This window comes from Alligator sinensis, unplaced genomic scaffold, assembly GCF_000455745.1.
Source record: "Alligator sinensis unplaced genomic scaffold, ASM45574v1 scaffold1317_1, whole genome shotgun sequence".
Classification (NCBI taxonomy): domain Eukaryota; kingdom Metazoa; phylum Chordata; order Crocodylia; family Alligatoridae; genus Alligator; species Alligator sinensis.
The window spans coordinates 265,292-290,077 of record NW_005842766.1 but is presented as its reverse complement, the minus strand read 5'-3'; the positions used below and the strand labels follow the sequence as shown (position 1 = coordinate 290,077).

Here is a 24,786-nt window from a genome sequence, read left to right as displayed (position 1 = left end):
TTCGTCATGCATCTGCTGATGCACGCTAAAGTGCCATTGGCTTTTCTGATGGCTTCGTCACACTGCCGACTCATGTTCATCTTGGAGTCCACTAGGACTCCAAGATCCCTTTCCGCTTCCGTGCCACCCAGCAGGTCATTCCCTAGGCTGTAGGTGTGCTGGACATTTTTCCTCCCTAGGTGCAGCACTTTGCATTTCTCCTTGTTGAACTGCATTCTGTTGTTTTCTGCCCACTTGTCTAACCTGTCCAGGTCTGCTTGCAGCTGTTCCCTGCCCTCCGGCATGTCCACTTCTCCCCATAACTTTGTGTCATCTGCAAACTTGGACAGAGTACACTTCACTCCCTCGTCCAAGTCGCTGATGAAGACGTTAAAGAGTATCGGTCCAAGGACCGAGCCCTGCGGGACCCCACTGCCCACACCCTTCCAGGTCGAAGCCGACCCATCCACCACGACTCTCTGGGTGCAACCCTCCAGCCAATTCACCACCCACCGGACTGTGTAGTCATCCAAGTCACAGCCTCTTAACTTGTTCACCAGTATGGGGTGGGATACCGTATCGAAGGCCTTCCTGAAGTCTAAGTATATGACATCCACCCCTCCTCCTGTGTCCAGACGTTTCGTAACCTGGTCATAAAAAGAGACTAGGTTGGTCAGGCATGATCTGCCTGCCACGAACCCGTGCTGGTTTCCCCTCAGCATAATTTGTCCTGCCGGGCTCTCGCAGATGTGAGCCTTGATCATTTTTTCAAAGACTTTGCCAAGGATGGAGGTGAGACTGACTGGCCTATAGTTGCCCGGGTCCTCCTTCCTCCCCTTCTTGAAAATGGGGACCACATTGGCCCCCACAATGTCACCATCTACACTGTATTAGGGCACAGTAAATTAATTAAGTCTGCCATAAGATAGTGTTGTCACAGACAGTATTATCTTACAGTGGAGTCGCTTACTGCACTGAAGTGCATGTGTAAATGGTGCCTGGGCTGGGGCAGTCTTCTGCCTGCCATTTAGCCCTACAGCCCTGCAGGTTCACCACCCTTATGCCCCCTGCCAGCCCAGGCCTGCTCCACCTTGGCTCAAATCACTGCTGTCCTGGGCACACATTTGGACATGGTGCCCAGAAGCAGTTTACTACCACTGAAACTGCGCTGGAGTTTATTGCCTCATATTAATTGCATGTATAGATGCACCCACAGATATCTAAAAAAGTATTTAATTGGGGGCATTTAGCTCAGTATTAGGATACCATTGAATTGTATGTTCTCCATGATCTTGTTCAGGAAAACAAAGTACCAGGGAAATTCAGTTTTGGTTGTGTTTGTTTTTTTTTAAGGGTCAGCCTTCTTTTAGCTTTTTCTGCCTGTCCCTAGACACTTCAAGATATAAAGCCATACTTAACTTAGCGTTTGTTTTGGCTTTGTAAACAGAGCATTGGATCATGGGCACGCTTTCTTTTTTCTCATTGCATGTACGATTTTATTCCATTACAATAGACAGGGTGGGCATAGACCACAGAAGAAATTCATTCTTGCAAGAAATATGCCCAGGAAGGGTGTAGTAGTTGTTATTAATAATAGTAATAATAATAATAAGGGTGTGGAGAAAAACTAACCACTGTACTGGGGAGTATGTAATTATATTACTATTATGGAAATATTTAGACTGATGATGGTTTCGGAGTAGATACTATATTACCTCTGCCTGGCAAATTTAGCTGTAATTCATTTTTGATGCAGCTTCCCCAACATTAGAGCTATGGTGTTGATGGGACTTGGGTTTTTCTAGCAGTGCCATCTAATCTTGATCAGGAATACTTAAAAATAGTGTCACTTTGCTGCCTGATGCTGCCACCGGGAACCTTTGGGGCTGAGCCCCTGTGCCCTCTGCCAGCCTGGGCCTGCTCCAGCCTGGCTCAAATTGCTGCTGTCCCAGGCACACATGTAAATGCTGTGCACAGGAGCAGTTTACTTTGGCTTCGCCTTAATTTCATGTGGAGATGCACCCGCTATATGCTAGATTTCCAAACGCTTATTAAGAACCGTCCCCTCTCAGAAATCTCACAATTCAAGAAATCTCTATTATCTAATTTGATCAAAGTGGGGGAGGGTGTTACCCATGCATAAATCTCTGCAAGATACCATGTGCCCTCTCCTTACATGAGTTCCAGTTGGAAGAACTAAGGGCATTTATACACATACCTTTTCATCCCATGACGTGCTGGAAATGTGGCGGGTTGGATCAGACTTGATTAATCAGATCTGCTCTATGAGCGAGCTGATGCTCACTGCACTGTGCAGTTGTTGTATAAGCGGCAAAATGTGCATCAGCCCACAGAAAATGGCAGTGGTGTGCTTTTGAACCTTTGAGGTGTTTTAGTTCAGAAGCACACCACTGTTATTTTCTGTGAGCTGACGCGCATTTCACCACTTGTACAACTCTATGCGCCACAGCACTGGGCGCTTTTAAAAGCGTCCAGTGATGTGTCACAAGCGTGTGTACAAATGCCCTAAATGTTTTCCTGGGTTAATGTTTGTGCAGCCAAAGTAACTGTTCCATGGCATTTAAGCCACATGTATCTGTTTTGCAATACAAGGTAATACGTGGCTGAGGACTTTAATTGATGATGTTAGGAGAAGTTGAACCAGCCCTGCTGTTTTCCTGCAGCACACTTGTACATTATTCTTGGCCATCAGGTATGCCAAGCCAGGCAGTTGTTTGTGTTTTATTGAAATCATGGAACTGGAATCATCCAGAATTCAGGGGTACCTTAAAATGTTGATCTTGGCGTATTGCCATTCCACAGGAATGATTGTGTGATGTTAGTTTTCTTACCAGTGAATAACCACTGTGAGTTTGTAATTAATGTATGGCATAACTACTATCTAATTTGTGTTTTGACTCACTAAGCAGAAGTTTGCTCCTTGTAACTACGTTAAGTTGAATCTTGCCTATGTGTGAATAAATATTAATCTAATTTGTAATATGCTAAATTGCATTCCCACGTATTTTATTTTAGGGAAGTCAATGGAGTGGTCATCTTTCATTCACTGGAAATGATGCCCCCAAGGGAATGGTAAAACATGGATGGATCTAACCTCGTAGGCAAATGCATTAGCTGGTGGTTTGTCTTTCGATGCTGTGATCAGCAGTGAAATAATTGCTCTAATGCAGGGGTGGGCAATTATTTTGGGCAGAGGGCTGCTTACTTAGTTTTGGCAAGCCATCGAGGGCAGCATGACAGGCGGCCCAGGGCAGATGAATATTAATTTTCTAAATTTTTTAGGGGCCCTGCATGCCGGATAGAATGGCCTGGTGGGCCGCATCTGGGCCCCGGGCCACATTTTGCCCATCCCTGCTCTAATATCAGTACTAAGTTTGGGATAACAAGCACGCTCCCTTTAACTTAAAGGTGATGGGAAGTTTTACATGCATTTTGGTGCTGTTGTTCATTGTTGCAGACTTTTCGTGATATATAAACTTGACAGTGGTCATTTGCTACCAAAAGAATTAATAACTTTACAATGAACATTTACGTTCTACAGGTTCTGACAAAAAGCTTTCATAGCTCACTAAAAACCCATGTTCCCAACTTTTGGTACCAGAGGATGCCTTTCAGTTGTGAACAAGTAAAATTTGATCTTACCACATTCCTCAGTTTTAAGCTCTCTTGGGGCAAGGATTTAATTATGTGCTAGCATAATTTGATACATGACCATGCACCTCATTCATGGGAGATTTGCTTTTCAAAAGAACTTGCATTGTTGGGGGTCACATTATGTGCCTTGTGCCTCCTTGTGTTCTGTGCAAGGGCACATAGAGAGGAGTGACTAGGAAGAGCCTGGCGAAGCCTCCCAGCCCCAGCCTGCAGCGGTAGCCCGCCCTCCCCCACATGCAGAACCTGGACTCATGGCCCCCATGCCCTTTGAGGGGGAAAACTGCTGGGCTTTTCCTGGAGCGGGGGTGGTGCTGGGAGGTAGCTGCAGTCCCCCCATAGTCCCACTGCCTGTGCCGCTGCTGCCTGGCCTGAATGAAGCCTAGCCTAACATCCCCACTGGGAAGAGCCCAGGGCTGCCCTGGCCCCAGCCCACCTCACCCCACGTGCAGATCCAGAAGCACACACCCCCCTATACCCTTCTGGGCTGTGTGCCCCTGGACGAGCCGCTCGTGGCTCCGTCCTGTGCCCCACCCTGGCTGTGCCGGGCCTGCCCCAGGTCCACTCCCTCCCTCACCACTGCTTCAGCTGCCCGTCCTGCCCTGCACTGGGGGGCGCACGGTATGTGCCCCCTGAACTGTGCATGGGGTGGAGGCAGCTGCCATTGTGAGCTGGGCTTTGTGCCCCAGCCCTGTTGCAGTGGAGCTTGGGGTGCAAAGCCCAGTGCGCAATGGCAGCCGGGGGTCATGTGCCCCCCAGGTCCACCCCCTGGGGTGTGCACAGCGGTGGGAGCTCCCCCCCAACGCTCCTGGATGAGCCGCCCAGGCTTGATCTGTCCACTACTTGTCCAGCCAGGGCTTTACTCACCTTACTCCTGCTTCTGCCTCTGCTGCAGTCTGTCCCTCACTGCAGGTCCTTGATTTGGCCCCCACCACTTCCCTTCCCCACAGGCTGGCCTGGGAGGAGGGGGTATGTGCACACACACGTGCATGTGCTCAGCTTTCTTCCCCCCCGCCTCAGATTGACTGCAAGAGTCATTGTGATCGACCAGCTGGTAACCCCTGCTCTAGAATGTTCATTTTTCCACTTTTGACCCAACCCGGTGTCTTCTCATCAGCAGCAGATTGTGAGAGCATCCAGTCACACTGGAACCAGTCTGAAACCTGCTCTTTCCTTCTGCCTTCTGGGAACCACAGTGCCCTCTTCTATTGAACATGAGTGGCCATCACATCTGATAAACGGGGATTAGATATTTTGCAAAGTTACCTGATGAATTTATTTTCATTTCACTTTTATCTGTTTGTAACAGGCTCTTATGCAGTGATCTTGTCACTTCATGTACCAACTGTAGAGGAGATATGCAAAGGGGCATGAGCTTATGGACAGCAGAGTTGCACATCAGTGTTCTGAAGCTTGGATCCATCAGAGTAGCTCGCATGGCTTTCTTGCCCGTTCTTTAAAACTCCACAGTGCACATCCTGATCGGAAATAACCGTGATGAAGTACATAAGCAAGGAGGTGTGCATGCTTTTCTCCCCTCTTTCTGAAAGCCTTTAAACTCTGCATATGGTGTTACCAACAGAGGATAAACTCAATAGCTGTTCACATTCTGGAAGGGTCAGCAGTAACCTGGGAGACTTCCTGGTAAAAACAGTTGATTGTGATCTACAAATGGTTGTTGTGGAGGTCCCTCAGAGAGCAGGTGTTCCTGTGCTGGGGGTCCCCAATGATAGATTTGTGTGCCACCAATGTCAGCACTAAGTATCGATGTTTTTTGTTCTAAGTAACCCGTGCTGTATTCCTTCAGCTGTAGTTTTTTGCTTTCCCACCAATTTTCCTGATCTCCAGGATGATTATTAAGTTCCAGAGAAATTTCTCAGACCTGCATGTGACCTGAGGCAGTTTTGGGTGACCTATGGGTATTCATCCAGCTCCTAGTTGGACCAACTCTTTCATGTCAGCGCCAAACTCAAGGGGTACCTATTGCAGAACCTGGACAAACTCATCTTCTGAGACTTCGTGTTAAGAAGACTATTGATACTTTTTCTCTGGAATAAGCTGGCTTTCTGACAAGTTAAGTGAATCTAGAGCCCATAGGTGTCATGGGGGGTAGATTTAGATTTCTCTCTAAATGTAACGCAACCAGTTCAAACTAGCACTTGATTTCCTAGACAGGCAAGATTATTTGGTAGATATGATATCTTTTATTAGACCAACTAATTTTCTAGATGCACTTTTTTTTAAACCACTCCAAGCAGCTTTAAACTATCTTAACAAGCTTGTAGCTCTGTGTGCTTCAGGTTTAAACCGTATTTAAACTAGTCTAAATGTTGTCTGTTTCCATGTCCTTTGAAGTGTTTTGCCATTTGCCTGCTACTTTCTGAAGCTCCTAGCCGCACCCCACTGCCTTTGGCCTACTTGAAGGCCATCATGGGTGATCCACACTTGATTGTCATCCCAAAATTGTTTTCAGATATAAACTTCCATTGCATTGCTTACTATTGGTTTACTGTTTTGCTTACTAATCTTGTTGCCCTCAGACCTTTCCTTGTTTAATCCACTTTTATTTAATGGATGAGGAAGTGCTGTTCACTTTTTATGAAAGTGCCCTTCTGGGTAATTTTTACAAGACTTTGGTTCTCGAATGCATTTATGAAAAAAAGTCTCCCCCCCCTTTGTTTTTTTTTGTTAACTGCTTACTGTCCCTCCCAGCTCTGGCTGCTACTCTAGCTCCAGCTGCTGGCTTGGCCATATAGCAGTGGTGGAGGCAGCTCTGGCTCTGACCCAGTCACAGTCCCAGTCTTGGACTGGAGCTACTGCCACCTGGTGAAGCAGGGGCCGGAGCCACGATGTACTCTGTGCCCTAGACTGGAGCAGGGCCAGAGCTACAGCAGCAGGAAGTGGTGAGCTGCTGCTGGGTGCCGGATGGTGATGGTAGGGTTACAGGGGGGTGGCAGGCATAGGAGGGCAGGCAGCAGGGAGGTCGGTGCCAGAGGGCAAGCAGACAGTGGGAAGGACAAAGGGGCAAGGGACAGGCGTCAAGCCACCTGACCGCGGCCCGCGCCGCCGCCCACCCCTGCCCCTCCCCGGGCGCGCCTTCCCTCCTGCCATTGCTTTCCCCTCTGAAGTCATGCAGGAGATAAGGGGGTGGAATTTAAGATGACCCTCAAATAATTAGATTCTTTACATGGAAAATTATTACAATTTTAGAAATTTTCCATGGATAAAAACTAATTATTCAGGGGTTGTCTTAAAATTAGAGTTGTCTTGGATTTGGGTAGTTAAACCCTTGAACAATAGCCCACACTGTTCTTTGCCCACCCTGCTGAATATGCTCAGTGAAGCTTCTGGAGAGGTAATGATTTTGTTCAAAGACAATACCTTTGTTCATGAATAGGTTGGATGGGAGAGGTGCAACCGGCATTGCGCTGCCTTCCTCTGGGAATGTGGCTCGAAATTATATTCAACCCCCCAAGCAGTGAAATGCTGAGAAATGAGCCTCTTCCTCTCTTACTGCCTCTACCCTAGGTCTCTGAATGCCCCAGGCAAAATTTCTAGACTCTTCATAGTAGTCCCCTTCCTCCTGTCCTCCAGCAGTGAATACTGGGCACAGAGCAGGCCTTGGTGCCTGTTGCTGGTTGAAGAAAAGAATGGGGTTAGTCAGGCTGACCAGTAGGTGTAGTGTCCAGGTGTTCAGGTGACTGGTGCCTCAGTACTGGGACAGTGAGGTGAGGGTGATCCCCAAGGTCTTTGCCACCTGTCCTGTCTTACCCTGATGGCTTATATATCTCCTGCTTTGCAGTTCTGAGCAGGAGTTACTTCCTAGCTCCCTTCTGGGATTTGTCTTGGTTTGTTTTGGGTTGGAGCCTCTTCACAGTCCTGTTGTCTGTGATATTATTGTTATTGGATGGTTCTGGGTCCACCTGTGAGGCAGTGATGAAGCAGGGCTCAATGATGCTATCTAAGGCTCTGGGATGGCTCCTCCTGAGAAGAGGACATTGTCTGTCAGGCACCCAAAACCCTGTTGACATCTTGAGCCCTTTAATTCTGTGCCTTCAGGACCACTTCTGCTTTGGCCTAGCACTGATGCCAGTCTCAATTGTGCCCATAATAAGCTGCCATCTCTGCCCTGATCTGCATGCAGCATTTATCGGTGACATTATTGGCCACATCAGCCAGAAAAAGGCCGATTGCCGATGCAGTCATTTTTCCTTATATTGGTGCTTATCTGATATGGGACCAATATATTGGTGCACCCCTACCTAGCATGATTCTGTGGAGAGGATAAAGGTCATCCAAAGATCTTTGCAGTGAAATAATCCAGAATTATCTCAGTTTTCCTATGCATGGTCTATCCACTCACTCTTTGTTAGTGCTTTTAAGCTGCTTAAAGCAGTATAAATGTTATGGCTGTGCACATGTCTTTTTTTTGTGAAAATATTTAGCCCTACAGAGTTCTTGAGCATGTGGTATGCAGAAGGTCAGAATAAATCATTGCTGCTCAACCTTTTTGGCCATCAGGCTGGTTGGGCAATGTCTGATCCTTCTGCAGGCTGAATCTGGCAGGGCCCCATCCAGCTGCTCAGAGTGGGGAGAGGAGCACCCTGGCCCCCATTCAGTTGTGTGGTGGAAGAGGGTTTGTGGCAGCCCCAACCTGGCTGCATGGGGGGGGAAGAGGGCATGGCTCAGCTTTAACTCATCTGAGCAGAGGGAAGGGTGCATGGCCCTGTCCTGTGGGGGGAGAGGGGCATGGGCCAGTCCCAACCTGGACAGGCAGAGGGAAGGTGGTGTGGCCCGGCCCTGCAAGTAGAAGGCGGCCTGCCCTGGCCTGGCCCCACCCTGGCTGTACAGAGGGAAGAAGGTGTGTCCTGGCTCTGATCTGACTGTGCGCACGGACGCAGGTAGTATCTGCCCCAGCTCTGACCCACCCTGTGGGGCTTGGTATTTTGGCAGTGCGGAGAGGTGGCAGTGCTGCCACTGCTCTCCCACTGCCAAATTTCTCAACTCATGGGTAGCCTTGATGGCTGGATTCCAAGGCCAGAGGTTGAACACCCCTATCTCTGGATTAGATGATCTTTTGTCTTTTTTTAAATTAATTTCTGTGAAGCTCCTTATACCCACTGTCCTGAAGGATCCTACTTGCCAGTCCTCTATAAGAGGATTTACCCTTATACACTTGAAAACGAGAGGTCTTCACTTACCTTAGACCAGGGGATGGCAATGGCAATTATTTGAGTGCAAGGGCCATGTAGAGTTTTGATGAGTTGCCGTGAGCTGGATCAGCACCCTGCTCCCTTCCCCCCGCGCCACAGCAACTCATCAAAACTCCGTGTAAAGGATGAGGCCCTAGGTGCGTGGGGAGTGGTTTTCAGGAGCAAGGTGAGCAGGTGAGGCCAGGGTCACAGGGCGGGGACAGTGGGCAGCCCTGTGTGGGGGAGGAGGGGAGCTGCCTGGGTACTAGGGGGAGTTTGTTGGCCAGGGGTGAAGGAAAGATGGAGGGGGCAGGGAGCATGCACAGCAAAGCTCACCTGGGTGGTGCAGTTCGTGGCGGTCCCCATGGCACTCCACATGGGGCTGAGCCCTATCCAGGGCAGCCTGCAGGAGCTGGCTGGGGACAGGCTGGTGGGTGCAGGATGCCCCTCATGGGGCAGCCGAAGCCAGATCCAGTGAGTTGGCAGGCCACATCTGGCTCACGGCTTGTATTTTGCCCACCCCTGCCTTAGCACTTGAAGCAACATTGTTAGTCTATAGTCAGTGCTGATCCTGTCATTACCCTCATCTTCACATTTTTATAGTCCTTTGCTTACACAAGCTTGACATTTTAGGGACACTTAAGAGATGGTCGGTGGTACAAGGAGGCAGGAGTTTGTACATGGTCCTGACAAATGTAGCATTTCAAAAGAAATCCAATTACATGTATGCAGCATGTAAGTCCAGTGGGATCCATGCTGACTGTAATGTCTCAGCAAACCACAGTTATGATAGAGAGCATAGAAGTATGTATGTTGTGGCAGGGGGCTGGTAGTAGTGGTTTTGTTTTTTGTTCCCTGGATGCTAGCTTCTAGCTGAAAAATAACTTTGTTTCTCCAGTATCTCTAAGATGCAGCTTGAATAACTTTTAATATGGAGTCTGGACAACAGTGAAACCATCAGCATACATTTAATTTGGAGAGACATAAAGGACAAAGACCTAATTCTGGCAATCCCTGACTTTTTATTAGAAGGGAAGCATATTTGTATTGCTTTGGGGTTTTTTTGGGGTGGGAGTGGGGAGTGTATTAACCTATTAGGATGCTTACCAGCCAGTCTGAGCAGCCAAACTGAGGTTTTCAGTGCAACTGTGCAATTAGAGAAGAGGAATTGGTTGGCACAGACCATTCCACTTGTTGCTAAGCCTTTTTCCTGTACATTTTCATGTACTGTGCAGCTTTGATCACATTTGGTGCTAAACTAAATTAAAAAATATTGAAAGAAAGTTCAAGTCTTTCTGCATATCACTAGGTCTAAAGTCTTCACTCTTCCTGCAGAATGAACTGCCTTTCTAACAATACTTAATATAGAAGGCTATTTCCTTGATAGTTACTCAAAATGCATCACTTTAATAAATAAAATCCTATCCCACCCCACCCCCTCCAGTTGCAATAGTACTGTTCTGTAGCATATTAGATTGAGTGCTTGAATATCTCAAACCATTAACAGTGTGGATGTGTAAGCAAAGGTAGTGGTGACCTTACCTTGTTTCTTTTGTCTTGAGATTTTTGAAGAGAAGTACTCAATTTATCCTGGTTTAGGGCTGCACCAGCAATCTGCCAGCCATCTGTAGCAAGCCCTTGCTTTTAAACACTTGTTTCACTTGTGTTTTTTCCTAAAAGGAGCTGACTTTTTACTCATCTTTTACCAGTTTGTATTATTTTATTGCTTCTTTTTATTTGTCACTTTCATTTATGTGTTTCCACTTTCCCTGAGCTTGTCTATGCAGGAAACTAAGCTGAATTGACTACAGTTCTGAATGTTTGCAGTATTTTTGAAGTGAATTAAGTTAAGGTGATCCACAGCCTTTGTACTTTGCATGACAATGTCTACAGCTGGGAGCAATGCCATTTAAATACATGCCTTTCAAAGTGGAGTAAGCTAGTTACTGTGTACTAAAAATGTCCTCAGGGGGAGTTCCTCTGGAGAAGCTAGTGATCTATAAATGCACAGTCTCTGCAACTTACTTGGTGGTAGATTCCCTATATAGACAAAGCTTTAGATCGGGGTGGAATGTATGGCTCATGGGCTGGATCCACTCTGTGGAACTATGTCATCTGGTCTGTGGGACTTGTAGAGAGACTGGTTATTTTGGGGTCGGGCCTGCTACCTAAATTCAGGGCGCAGAGCCCTGTTGGGGTGCATGTTAGAAGTGGGGGCAAGTGGCAGCTGTTGCTGCTGCTTGCCCTACCACCACTGCCATGTCCAGATTTGGCCCACACAGGGATGATTTTGACACCCCATAATTCATCTTCACTTCCCATATAGACAAGTCCCTAGTGTTTCTGTTGCAGCAGAAACCTACATGGCTTCTTTGTGTTGACATACATTTCAGGAAAGAAGAGGGTTGATAAATCACTCCTACTCCAAGATGGAAATATTCCACTAAATTGAGACTATATTATAGGAATCTTCAGCCATACAATATGATTATAATGGAGGGTAAATCTGAAATGTTGATCCAGACTTTTTAGGAATGCATACAAAGTTATGTGTGCAGAATGTTGTGTGTACAGCCATTGTATAAATGCAGTCAGAGAAGTAGGCTGGAAGGGACCTCCAGAGGTCATCTAGTCTAGTTTTCTGCCTGAGGCACTAACTGTGGATACAAAACACAGACATTGAGCTGTTTTACTTAACATGTACAAATCATATTATAGAATCATAGAAAATTAGGGTTGGAAGAGATCAGGAGGTCATCTAGTTCAATCCCTTACTCAAAGCAGGACCATTCCTAACGATATTAACCCAGCCAAGGCTATGTCTAGCCAGGTTATAAAAACTTCCAAGGATGGAGATTCCCCAGCCTCTCTGAGTAACCTGTTCCAGGGCTTTACTACCTGCCTTGTGTGAGAGTTTTTCCTAATATCTAACCTAAATTTCCCTTGCTACAACTGGAGACCCTTGTTTCTTGTTCTGTCATCTGCCACTACCTAGAACAGTCTAGCTCATGGGTAGGCAAAAATATGGCTGGCAGGCTGGATTCGGCTCACCGAGGTACTTTGTCTAGCCCGCAGTGGGTCCCTTGGTTCTTCCTGGCCCAGGTGCCATCCGGCCGGTGGTGCATCCTACCACCCCCTAGGCATGCAGTAGGTCTGGGGTGGCTTCACAGTTGGACTGCTTTTCTAGGCAGCCCAGGCGGTGGCAGCAGCTCCTTCCGGCTGCCGCTGGCTCCAGCCCCGTGGCACTGGCAGAGACCCACACGCACAGCCCCAACCCCAGCCCACTCTGCGCCTACACTGGACTCAACCCGGCGGAGCAGACCAGCTCTGGACCATCCTGAACTGATGAGTACAGCCCCGGCCTGCCCCATACCTGCTTCAGACTTGCCCACCCATGCCAAGCATCAGCAGCTGTAGTGGTGGCCAGGCAGAAGCTGCTGCTATGTGTGGGGGAAAAGCAGCCCCTCTGCCTCCCCTTTGCTGCTGCTGACCCTTTGCTGCGGCTGAACCCTTCTTGTTGCAGCCCCCGGGAGCCTGCGCCTGAGCTGCCCTGCAGCTCCTCTGCACTGACACTGCTGCCCCGCTGGGTGGCCCAGAGGTGGTGGTGCTGGCAGATGAGAGGAGCCTCAAGGCAGCCCGGGTGTGGGCTCTGGGCAGTTGCAACAAGAGGGGCCCAGCAGCAGTGAGAGGGAGGGGCTGCTTTTCCCCCACACTAAGCAGCAGTTTCTGCCCAGCTGGTCCCGTGGCTCAGCATGGGTGGGCAGTCTGGAGCAAGCGAAGGGTGGGGTGGGCCAGGGTCAGGGCTAGGGCTGTGCTCTGTGTTGGTGGTGGGGAGGAGCTGCAGGGTGTGTGGGCTCCGAGCTGTTGTGGAGAGCGGGGAGAGAGGGTACTGACTGGCCAGCTCCCCAGAACTGCCTATGTGGCCCATGGTCCCAAATAATTGCCCACCCCTGGTCTAGCTCCATCTTCTTTGGAACCACCCTTCAGATAGTTGAAGATCTTATCTCTTCTCCAAATTAAATAAGCCCAGTTCCCTCAGCCTCTCCTCGTAAATCATATGTCCCAGCCCCCGAACCATTTTTGCTGACCTCTGCTGGACTCTTTCCAATTTGTCCACATCCTTTTTGTAGTAGGGGGTCCAAAACTGAACACAGTACTCCAGATGTGGCCTCACCAGTGCTAAATAGAGTGGAATAATCCCTTCCCTCGATCTGCTGGCAACACTCCTACTAACGCAGCCCAGTGTGCTCTTTGCTTTCTTTGCAGCAAGGGCACACTGTTGGCTCCTATTCAGCTTATTGAATCATAAGATCACAGGTTAGGGACGCCCCCCCATCAATTCTTCCCTGTTTCTGAGCAGCAGGTCAAGAAGAGCACAGCCCCTAATTGGCTTTTCCAGCACTTGCACCAGGATCTTGTCCCCAGTGCTCTACAAAAATTTCCTGGATTGCCCGTGCATTGCTGTGTTGCCCTCCCAGCAGATGTCAAGGTGATTGAGGTCCCCTGTGAGAGCCAGGGCCTGTGATCAGGCAACTTATGTTAGTTATTTGAAGGAAGCCTCATCTACCTCATCCTCTTGATCTGGTGGTCTATAGCAGACACACACACCACAACATCACCCTTGTTGCTTTCCCCTCTGACTTTAACTCGGAGACTTACAACAGGCATATCGCCGTTTTTATACTGGAGCTCTGAGAAACTGTACAGCTCTTCTACATAAAATGCAACTCCTCCTCTTCTCCCCTGCTTGTCCTTCCTGAGCAGTTTATATCCATCCATGACAGTGCTTCAGACCTGCGAGCTCCCGCCAAGTCTCTGTTATTCCAGTCATGTCATAGTTCTGTGACTGTGGAACTTCCAGTTCTTCCTGCTTGTTTCCCGGGCTCTGTGCATTCATGTATAGACACCTGAAGTAACTAGGTTACTTTCTCAGCCCTACTTTCTTAGGAAGGATGAGAAGGCCTCCCCTGTTGCCCTCTCCTGCTTGTGCTTCCTCCAGGTCACCCATTTCCCCACTTAGCTCAGGAGGGCTTTGGTTTCCATCCCCCAGCAAACCTAGTGTAAAGCCTCATCACTAGGTTATACCTTTCTTCACTGGGGATGAATGGCTATATTAAAATATTCCTGAAATGGCTTCATAGCGAATGTCATTGTGTGGCTGTATTTCTGAAAACAGACATGGAACAGAATATAGCGACTTCTCACAGACGTGTCTGAAGCATAAATGTCTAGGGCGAGACCAAGCTACTTAAGAATGATCTCAAATTACTGAGTCTGTACTAACCAAAGATTTGGTATGTTAACTGAAAAAATATTAGATAGCTTGGACAAGTTAACATCATTCACTTCACTACCAATAAAACCTATCATGAGCCAAAAAAGTAGAAAGGGAAACAAACCTTATTCTTCACTTGGCTGTCTACCATACCCTTTGGTGAGTATAGATGGAAAACATTTCAAGGCTGTAAGTTCTCAAAACCTGTCTAAGGTCAGGTGGATGTTTGTTCCTGACCTTGCTTATGTTAGTGGGAAGGAAGTGCTGTAAAGTTAGGCCTATAGTGAGGCTTTAATGAAACTAACAACTTGAAGCATACTGTATTTACTTGAATCTAAGATGGACTTGAATTTAAGATGACCCCCGAATAATTAGATTCTTTACATGAAAAAATGTATAAATTTGTTATAATTTCCCACGTATAGAATCTAATTATCGGAAGGGTGTCTTTAATTCTACCCTCCCTCCCCCAGGCTGCAGCAGAGCAGACAGTGGACAGGGGGATGACAGATGGTGTGGGGAGGTCAAGTAGTTTGCATCCTGCCTGTGCTTGTCTTCCTGCCATCTCTATTTCCTGCCTGTCCTACCTCTAGGTGCTGTTATAATCATTACATTCAGTAAGTTAAAATGATGACAGACTTCCTGCCCTACCAAAACAGACTGTAAGAAACATCTCTGCATATGCAGAGAAATGGATTAGAAAGATTACCTCATGAACCTTTTTCACCTTTCTGTTGTACAAGTCATAGCTACACTTAGTACCTGAAATAGAGTACTGGAGTAGTCATCTTGCTCCACATGTCAAAAACAAGATAGATAACAAAGTGGTCTTCAAGTGGAGATAGAAAAGTGGCACATTGGCAGGGATAGTCAGTGGGTGTTTGTGTTCATAGTAAAAGATTAACAAAATGACTGTTAAGTAAAAATAACTTTGAAGTGTTTCCTTTTAACTAGAGGTGCACCGATACATCGGTCCATATCGTATCAGCACTGATAAAAGGAAAATTGACATTATCGGCAATAGGCTTTTTTTGGCTGATGTGGCTCATAAATGCTGCGGGGGTGGGGAACAGATCGAGGCCCCTGCGGTGAGGGAGGCAGTGGGGCTGGTGCAGGGGCAAGTGCTGTCCAGCCAGGGTAGGGTGCAGGACGGAGCTGCAAGCAACTCATCTTGAGGGTGTGTGTGTGGCGGGGATGGCTTCTGCTGCCCTGCGCATCCCCAGGGGAGACATGAGGGGCATGTGCCCCCAGATTTGTGCGCAGGGTGAGGGTGTGCTGCTGCTGCAGCCTGGGGCCAGGGGCGGTGCTGGGCTCTTCACAGTGTGGGGTTCAGCTGGGGCTGTGGGTGGTAGTGGTACTGGGAGGGGTACTATGGCAAACTTTGGGGTGGCTGCACCCCACCCTTCTCCCAGCACTGCCATCACTGTCGGCCTCTAGCACACTGCCCGCCCAGCCCTGCCCTGGGAGGAGCCTGGTGCCACCCGCAGTGGCAGCCCTCCCTCGCCCTGCGTACAGATCCAGGGTGCATGTGCCCCCTGCATCTTCCCCAGGGATGTGCGTAGTGGCATGAGCTGTGCCCCCCCGGACAAGCCACTTGCAGCTACTTCCTGCCCTAGCTGTGCAGCTCCTGCCCCAGCCCCACTTCCTCCCTCACCGTGGGGGCCTGAATTTGCACCCTCTCATGCCACCACCCCCCCACCCCCCCCGACTTACCAGCTGGACACTGCTCTCTAAGCTGCTGGGCTGCAGATCAGCACTTGTGGCCCGTCAATAATTGGCCATCAGTATTGACCCAAAAAAATCTTTATCAATGCACCCCTACTTTTAACAAGGGAACTAGCACCCCACAAATGGTTTCTTTTCCAAGATAAGCTACCTAACAACACTGCCATTTTTGCCAGGCATTGCGACAGCACCAACTTAGTAATATAAATCTGGAGGTCTTCAACAAGCCAAAGGTATTTCAGACAGTGCCACTTTATCAGTTCATTTTTTCAGGACATAGAAAGATGATGGCAAATGGCCCATATGGGACTTCCCCAAGGATACTGAGGTTGCAGAGGTAAAATGTAATACTACTAAATGGAGCCAGTTCCAAAGCAGTCTTATCTGTTTGTTCAAATCAGAAACATTATGTGATTCTTGCAGTACAAACACGTGCTTATACTGGCATGGAAGACGCTTCCATCACTTAAGGTTTGTCTTCACTGCAGAGTTGTCTTGAGTGTTGTGATCTGGGTCTAAAATCCATCTTGACTCTGTCCAGTTGTGAACAGCCACACTGCAGGTTTTACCTGAGTTACTTTGGCCTTTACTGCAGTCAAACATGGCTGTGCATGTGTTGCTAGGACTCATCAGGCAAATCTCATGATATTTTGTTATGAAGCAACCTGAGCTATTCTGGTTTTTAGGGAGTTGTGGGAAAACTTGACTGTCTGGAGCACATGAGAGAGGCTAAATCATTTGTGTGCCAAGAGTACCCTAAAACCTAAGTCCTCACTGAAAAATTAATTGATTACCAGAGAGGATAGATTCGCAAAAGAACTTTAGTATAGGTGTCAGGACTGAATGTGTCCTTTGTCCAGATTCAGTGGGATAATAGCTGGCTGCCAGCTTCATAAGCCAAAGACTGCAAACTGTTGTTGTGGACTGAAATGCTATCAGGATTCAACCAGGATATAGTTACGTGTTGTGTACTCCTGTCCCTTCTCTGCCTGTTCATGAAAGATGCCTTTATCAGTGCTTAAGGGTTTTTGGTAGGTTCTGGAAAAATAGCTTATCTGCTGATGTGCCTAGGTATGCCAATGTCTCTACTAGCCTGAATAATTCTTCTGAACAATTTTGTGAGGGTCTGTGATTAGCGGTGTTTGGGCATAGAACCTCTTACACTTATTTCTTTACCTCCAGAATGACCATATGCAAACTTGAACTTGTCATTGTCTTTACCTGCACTGTCGCCTTCCTCCCTTTATTCAGTTAGCAGTTACATTGCTGCCTGCTCTGGGAAGGAGATTTTAGGAGCTGACCTAAATAGAAGGAAGCTAGTTGTCATAGTTTTTGAACAGAACCTGGAAATTCTCACCTTACTTGGGCTGGAGGAGTTTTCTTATTCACTTGGAATCGGTTGATCCCAGATTCTCTGAGGGCAAACATGAATATCCACTTTTGATTGGTTAAATTGGTGTTGGGTTGTCCTGACCTCAGATTATTATAGTTTGATTGGGGCTTTTGGGGTATCTGTGTATGTGTTCTGGGGTGGGTTGGGGGGCGCGCTTTAATTAGAGCAGTTCTGAGAGCTGCTTCAATTAAAACACCTGCAACATCGTATGTATTCAGTGTCCTGAGCTTCAAAATGGCAGCAGGGGTGCTTTAACTAAAGCTCATTGAACAAGCTTTAAAGCGCCCTTGCCATTTTGAAATGTGGGGACACTCGATACATGTGTCGTGGAGACTGCTGGAGCATGCTAATTAGCATGCTTCAGCAGACTCATAGCAGATTTGATTAATCAAATCTACTCCAATGCATGTATAGGTGCCCTTGGGTAGCATAGAGACCCTTCTAAATTCAGATCTGTATTGAAGATGTAACCCACTTGCATGCATTTCATAAGAAGTGGAAAAGTTGTTGATTCTATAATATGTAAAGGTGCACCGATACATTGGTCCATATTATATCAGCACCGATAAAAGGAAAATTTACATTATTGGCTTTTTTGGCTGATGTGGCTGATAATGTCACCAAAAAATGCTGTATGCATGCGCGTAGCCGCAGCATGCACGTGGCCAGCCTGGCAGCCTGGAGAGTAGCATCTGGCTGGAAGTCGGGGGCAGCGCCTGACTCTTCCCTGTGGTGGGGCTGGCCTGGGACTGTGTTCGGGGTGGGCAGTGTCAGCACTGGGAGTGGAGTCTGTGAGTGGGCTACAGCAAATTCTGGGGTGGCTGTAGCTCATCCCATAGGCCCTCCCCCTCTTTCCTAGCACTGCTGCCATCTGGTCTGAGTGCAGTCCTGGCCCAGACCCCCACTAGGAAGAGCCTGGTGCCACCTGTAGCGGCAGCCCACCCTCACCCCATGCACAGATCTGGGGGACTCCCCTCACTGCAGGGGCCTCAATCTGCCTTCCATACCCCTTCCCTCCCCCCTGCCCCTTCCCCCCAACAGACTTACCAGCTGGACGCTGCTTTCCAAGCTGCCAGGCTGCATATTGGCAATCGGATCTGTATCAGCTGATACAGCCATTGGTGTTGGCCCAAAAAATCTTTATCAGTGCACCCCTAGTAATGCACACGTGTCTTGCTAATTATTTGTAAATGCCTGCAATGCTCACTTCTGCAGATTTCAAGAGCTGTGCAAAGAAGCCCATAATTTGAAAGTTACCTTGGCATACTAATGTGGACAAAAGCTCAAAAACTTTTAGCCAGTGGTCTGCCAGAGAACACCGCAGACATGTAAAGGATTTAAAATGTTGAGCTGAATACACATAATGGCTTCTTAAACACCATTAGTCACTTGTGTCTTGCTTACATCTTTTATTATGCATAAGAAGTTAGGGATTACTATTGAGACATAAGGGAATTCATTTTGCTATACAGAAAAACTGAAGTTTATGACCCATATCAGATGCACCATTGATTGTGGAAAGGGATGATGGCATGGGAGGGACTGGGAAGGAGAAGCTGCAACACCAAAAGATTATGAGATACTTTTTATATTTAAACTTGCTTGCCTCTTCTGTTTTTAAATAATTTTTATTATGTTTAAATTTGGTTGAGCTAGGGGAAAAGGCAGTGTGCTTTGTTATAGCTGGTGAGCATCATAGGAACCTAAGTAGTTGGATGATTCTAAGTTGATGTTATAGCTACTTAATTAATCATATTTTTACTCTAAGGGTCTCTATACACAAGTGTGGAGGCTTTAGTTCAAGCACCCCGACTGCCATTTTGAAGTGCAGAGACACTGAGGCTAGGGCCCGACATTACACACAAACTGGTTTAAGTGTTCAGAAACTGGTTTAAACCTGTAACAGAACAGATGTTCAGTGCACATAAACCAGTTTGAAAATGGCTGAAACCAGTTTGAGATAAACCTGGTTGAATGTAGTATCAGATTTAACTGATTTGGCTCAACAGGTTTATGCAGTGTTTATCCCAGACCCCTTGCTGGTTTAAGGTAAACCAGATTCCTCCTATCTCCCATAGCACAGACCCTAGCCCCGTAGACCCTAGGCACGTGGTATGCTAGCTAATGCTGAGAGGTGTCTGTGTATAAGTGTCTCTAATTTCACTGGGGATAGGCAGATAGAACAGTGACTGCTTTGGGCTTTTTGGAGCTAATTAATGGGTCAGCCAGTAAACTGTTTAAGAAGTGTTTGAATTAATGGAGAGAGGCTGTTGTTTTGCTATGAGGTGATAAACACTGTTACTGGGGAGGGTGGGGAGGGCCTGGGCTGGCTTGCTCACCTGTCAGTTTGCTGCAGTCAGTATATAGAAGCAGGGAGGGAGATTGAAAAGCTCCGTATCATCAACAGTTGCATGCACTGCAACCCCTCTCCCCCATTGCTTCAGAGTGCTAGCAGGGGGCTGGGGTCTGGCAACACTCCTGCCCCTTGAGCAACAAGCGGGGAAAAGCCTGGGATGGTGCAAGCAGACCTCCCTAATCAGAACATCCTGCTGAGGCTTGGCCGTGACCCTAACCCTAAGCCTAGCGCGCCCCCCCACCCCAAGCTCAGTGTTATGCAAGGGAAGGGAGGGCTGCTCTAGTGCCCCCTGGCTTCTAGCCTGAGCCACTGCAGGCATGTGCCTGAATTTCTTCAGTCCAGAGAAAACGTCTTTCCAGTTATAAACCAGTTCAGCCTAGCCAGGTTAGGCTAACCTGTGAAGATTGAATCAGTTCAGGCTCAGGCTTTTTGAATGTCTGTCCCTAGCCTGATGCACAAGATGATGTGGTACTTTGATTAGAGTGGCTCTTGGAGCAGCTCTAATTAAACCACCACCTTCTTCCCCCACCTGCCCAGACCACGTGTAAAAGTTCCTGAAGAGCCTAATTTAGTTTGGGTGGATTATTTCTGCCTTCATTTTCTAATTTATGCGTGCCCGCCTTAGAGAATCACACTCATGTAACTAGGTACACCCACACAACTTTTATAGTAGTAAGTCGCCACCTTTTCCAGATGTGAGAAAACCAAAAGACTTGCTGCTGATAAAGTGAGCTGCTGGCTTTCATACCATTTAGGAATTGTAGGGATGTAGTTGCACTTGGAAAGCAAAGGGAACATCTGTTCCCCAGGCAGATTAGGACATTTTCTCTCTGATTCCAGAAAAGAATCAAAATGCTATAGGGCTCTTATACATGTGCATGGAAGCTGCTCTGACACGCTGTAATTATAGCGTGCCAGAACAGACTCGATTAATAGAATCTGTTCTATTAATTAACAGAGTTTGCTCTGTAATTACCGTGCTCTGGCAGACTCCAGCATGATGTGCATCAGTGTCCCCCTCCCCCACTCCGCCTCCTGGAGCACACTATAAGTGTATTTTAAATGGTTACTTGTTACCCTCTGCTTTTGTGGGTGGCAGGAGGAGGGGAACTCGTGTACCTGGACCATTTTGTGCATAACTAACAACATTTTGTTTGTTTTAAGGTACATGGGAATAGGCCTCTCAGCCCAAGGTGTCAACATGAACAGACTTCCTGGTGAGTTGCTGTTAAGAATTGCTTGTACACATGCTCTGATTCCCACAATAATGCAATCTGTTGCCTGTTCATAAATCTGGAAAAAGGAAGCCACAGAAAAGAGTGTATATCTGAGCTGCAGCTTGTGTATTTCCCAGCACAAATGAGTATAAAGGCTGTACTCATTGGTATGGAACTCATGACAGTAAGTGGGAAACCTGCCCAACATTGAGGTGACCCTGGTTGTACACTTCAAACTTGAACTGTTTCCTGCTATTGTAAAGCCTCTTCAAAAAAAAGTTATATCTCTCTCCTTCCCCAGAGACTAAGCCTTTGATAACAAGCAGTTGTCACAACTACATTGCCTCCTTACTTTTTTATTATATTTATATTTATTTTTTATCTTTATTTATTAGATTTATATACTGCCCTCCCCCAAAAGCTCAGGACAGTTTGCAGTAAAAGACAAGAACTTATAACAACATATCACATACTAAAATAAGAGGTTATATATTAAAACACACCTCCCAAAGAATATCCCAATTTAGAATTGTTCGCTAAATGCCTGTCCAAATGAAAAAGTCTTATATCGTTTGCAGCAGATGTTCAGGCTCATGCCCTGGTGGGCCATGAAGGGAAGGGAGTTCCAGAGCAAAGGTGATACTACTGAAAACTACCTCCCAAGGGTTTATCGATTGAAATTGGCTCACAAATTAAGTTTGCAGGAGTTTGCTCCCAGTTGACCATAGCGATTAAGGTGGGACATAAGGGTGAAGGCAGTCCTTTAGGCACTTGGGGAATTTCTACACGTGTAAGTGTTGCAGCACTGGACACTTTGAAAAGCGCCTGGTGCTTTTGTAAGTTGTATAAGTAGCAATATGCATGTCAGTGCTGAAAAAATGGTGGCAGCATGCTTTTAAACTAAAACACCTTAGGAGGTACTTTAGTTCAAAAGCACACCGCCACTACTTCCTGCGTGCTAATGCGCATTTCGCCACTTATACAACTGCACATGGCACAGCACAGTGCATGTCAACTCGCATGCAGAGCAGACTCCATTAATCGGGTTTGTTCCGAAGTGGCAGATCTCTGGTGTCGCTGAACCAAAAAGTATGTGTATAAATGCCCTTAGTGCCCAAACTGTTTGGGGCCTGATAAGTTAAAGTTATATTGTGTCCAGAAATATATTGGAGCATATAAGTAATGAACTGCTGGCAACCCATCCCCATCAGAAAGTGGACCACCACATATTACACCATCTGCAGCTTCCAGACAGTCATCAAGGGTGTTCTCAATTAGAGCATATTGCAGTAGGCCAGCCTCAAGGCTAGACTCCTGGAAGATGATAGCCAGATCCAAATCTGAAAGAAGGGATTTTAGTTCTTAAGACTGGAGCTAGTGAGACAAGTTGTTTGCTTAGAAGATGTAATTTAAATGAATTATTATAATTGAGGGCATTAAATTTCTAGAATTTGTGCCAACAGAGTAACTTCCAAAGCTGGAGTTCCTTTTCAACTGGCTGCTACAGCCAGTGTTTTGGTGTGTGAATGCTAGAACGTTTTGGTATTTAGCAGAAAAAAATGGATACTAGTAGAGGAAAGGGGGAAGCATTAGACAGGAAGAGGAGAGGTAATCACAGGAGATGAAGGAAGTTTAAAACTCTGGTTGCCTAACTAGTGGGACAAATGTTGCGGGATAACCATTTGGTTGATAGAGACACTGCACTTTTAAGTAATTGCTTACAGTTGAAGCACACAGATAGGAGAATGGCAAGAGTCTCAGGTAGTTCCCAAATTTGCTGACTTGCTCAGGGACCAAATAGAAATTTCTGAAAATTGCACTTTGTTTCAGGGGATGATTTGAAATTTCATATAATCCAAAGTGTGCACAGCTGGCATTTAATATAAGTGATGCTGCCTTTCTACTTGTTGCTTGTTTGAAAGTTTTTTCTTGTTTGGCTGGGATCCTTCTCAGACATTCGGAATTGTCAGTTTTCTCCCAGAGAAGAAAGATGAAGGTAAAGCAGTATAAAATTACTAAGTGGACATAGCATCCAAGTCCTATGGGGGAAAAATGTGTTTTAAAGAAAAATATTTTGTCTGTTGCAGTAACTGGAATGTACCAGATAAAACAAATGCATATAGAACATGTACGAGCAGTCAGAATTATAACAGTCCTTAATAAACTAGTTAATTTCTAGGTGGCTAATGCCTTTTTTATTTGTCTGCATGAGAGATTTTGCCCATTTACTGTGAGGGTGGTAGGGTGGGGAACATGAAAGGACTTTGGCCTGGGACATGTTGTGGTTCCTTCTTTTGCTGCCATAAATTTGCACTGATTTATGTCACTGTAGTCCAGACACCGCATGCTCTCAGCCAAACCCTCTACTTATGAAAAATGATGGATAACTGAAAATGAATGTCTGAATTGGTATGCAGAACTGTATGCAGCCAGATTGTGGGCAATGTGCAGAAGATGGGTGGGTGCACAGTGTAGCTGATTGCATTGTTGAGCAAGGTGCTGGCAAGAATTTGGAAGGGCTAAAAGAGATGGAAAAATCAGCACTATGAAGGTGATAGGAAGGGAAAAGCTGACTGTTTTCTCTGTCTTTAAGGGCGAAGTCAAAAACAAAAGGACATTTTGCCAAACCTTGCTTTTTTGCTCCAAATATCTTTTGTTTAGGCAAGGTTTCAGAAGCTAATCAAATGTTTGGCACTTTATATATCTTTAGATCTGTGCATATTGAAGTTTGCAAAGTAGCCACAGTGACTGGCCCTACAAATTGCAGCTGCCATCTTTTATATATTTCATCAATGGCTGAGCCATCAGGAATGCGGGGAGGGGGTAGAATGTGCTTTGCACTGCTTTGCAGTGTTTCACTTTAGCTGACCCATGAGTGGCCTTGAAGGGGTTTAAAGAGAAAATCTGAGGAATGAATAGTGATGACACATGATTAATGCAGCAGGTGAATACTGAAGTTACAAGTTGCCAGAAGTAAGCAGTTCTGGGGTCTCACTAGTATCAATGCTACTTAAGTTACTAAGAAATTATACCTGTGTGTATGGGGCTGGGTTAGTGGCATTAGCATTTTTACCAGGCACTGTAACGCTTCCTTTCTTGGTTATGCACAAGGGCTTCATGTACTCTGTGGTGTTCTGGAATTTCCTATAGAATCTGCTCCTTTCGGTAGAACTGTGCTAAGATTTCATTAAATCGTTTCCTCACCTTTTTGGTTGCAAAGATAACCTAACATGAACAAAGTGCATGAGGATGTGGTAATATTTGCTGATAGACTGCAACAATGGTTCTAAATTATGAATGGGCTTATTTATTTCAGTGAGGGTTACTGCTGAAGCATAATGATTTAAGTGCCAAGTGGACTGATATTCTTCAATGTCTTCATCAGCGACTTGGACGAGGGAGTGAAACGTACTCTGTCCAAGTTTGCCGATGACACAAAACTGTGGGGAAAAGTGGACACACCGGAGGGCAGGGAACAACTACAAGCAGACCTGGACAGGTTGGACATATGGGCAGAAAACAACAGAATGCAATTCAAGAAGGAGAAATGCAAAGTGCTGCACCTAGGGAGGAAAAATGTCCAGCATACCTACTGCCTAGGAAATGACCTGCTTGGTGGCATGGAAGCGGAAAGGGATCTTGGAGTCCTAGTGGACTCCAAGATGAACATGAGTCGTCAGTGTGACGAAGCCATCAGAAAAGCTAACGGCACTTTATCGTGCATCAGCAGATGCATGACGAACAGATTCAAGGAGGTGATACTTCCCCTCTATCGGGCGCTGGTCAGACCGCAGTTGGAATGCTGCGTGCAATTTTGCGCACCACACTTCAAGAGGGATGTGGATAACCTGGAGAGGGTCCAGAGAAGGGCCACTCTTATGGTTAAGGACTTGCAGGCCAAGCCCTATGAGGAGAGACTGGGGCACCTGGACCTCTTCAGCCTCCGCAAGAGAAGGTTGAGAGGTGACCTTGTGGCT

At 46.6% G+C, this 24,786-nt stretch overlaps 1 protein-coding gene across 3 annotated transcripts in view; it reads left to right on the top strand.

The window, feature by feature from the left end:
* RANBP10 (RAN binding protein 10) overlaps window positions 1-24,786 on the top strand; it is a 197,990-nt gene that overhangs the window by 20,621 nt on the left and 152,583 nt on the right. For all 3 annotated transcript variants that reach the window (XM_025216790.1, XM_025216791.1, XM_025216789.1), the window contains exon 3: window positions 20,757-20,809. In XM_025216790.1, the coding sequence (XP_025072575.1) occupies window positions 20,757-20,809 (53 nt within the window). The remainder of the gene's footprint in view (window positions 1-20,756; window positions 20,810-24,786) is intronic.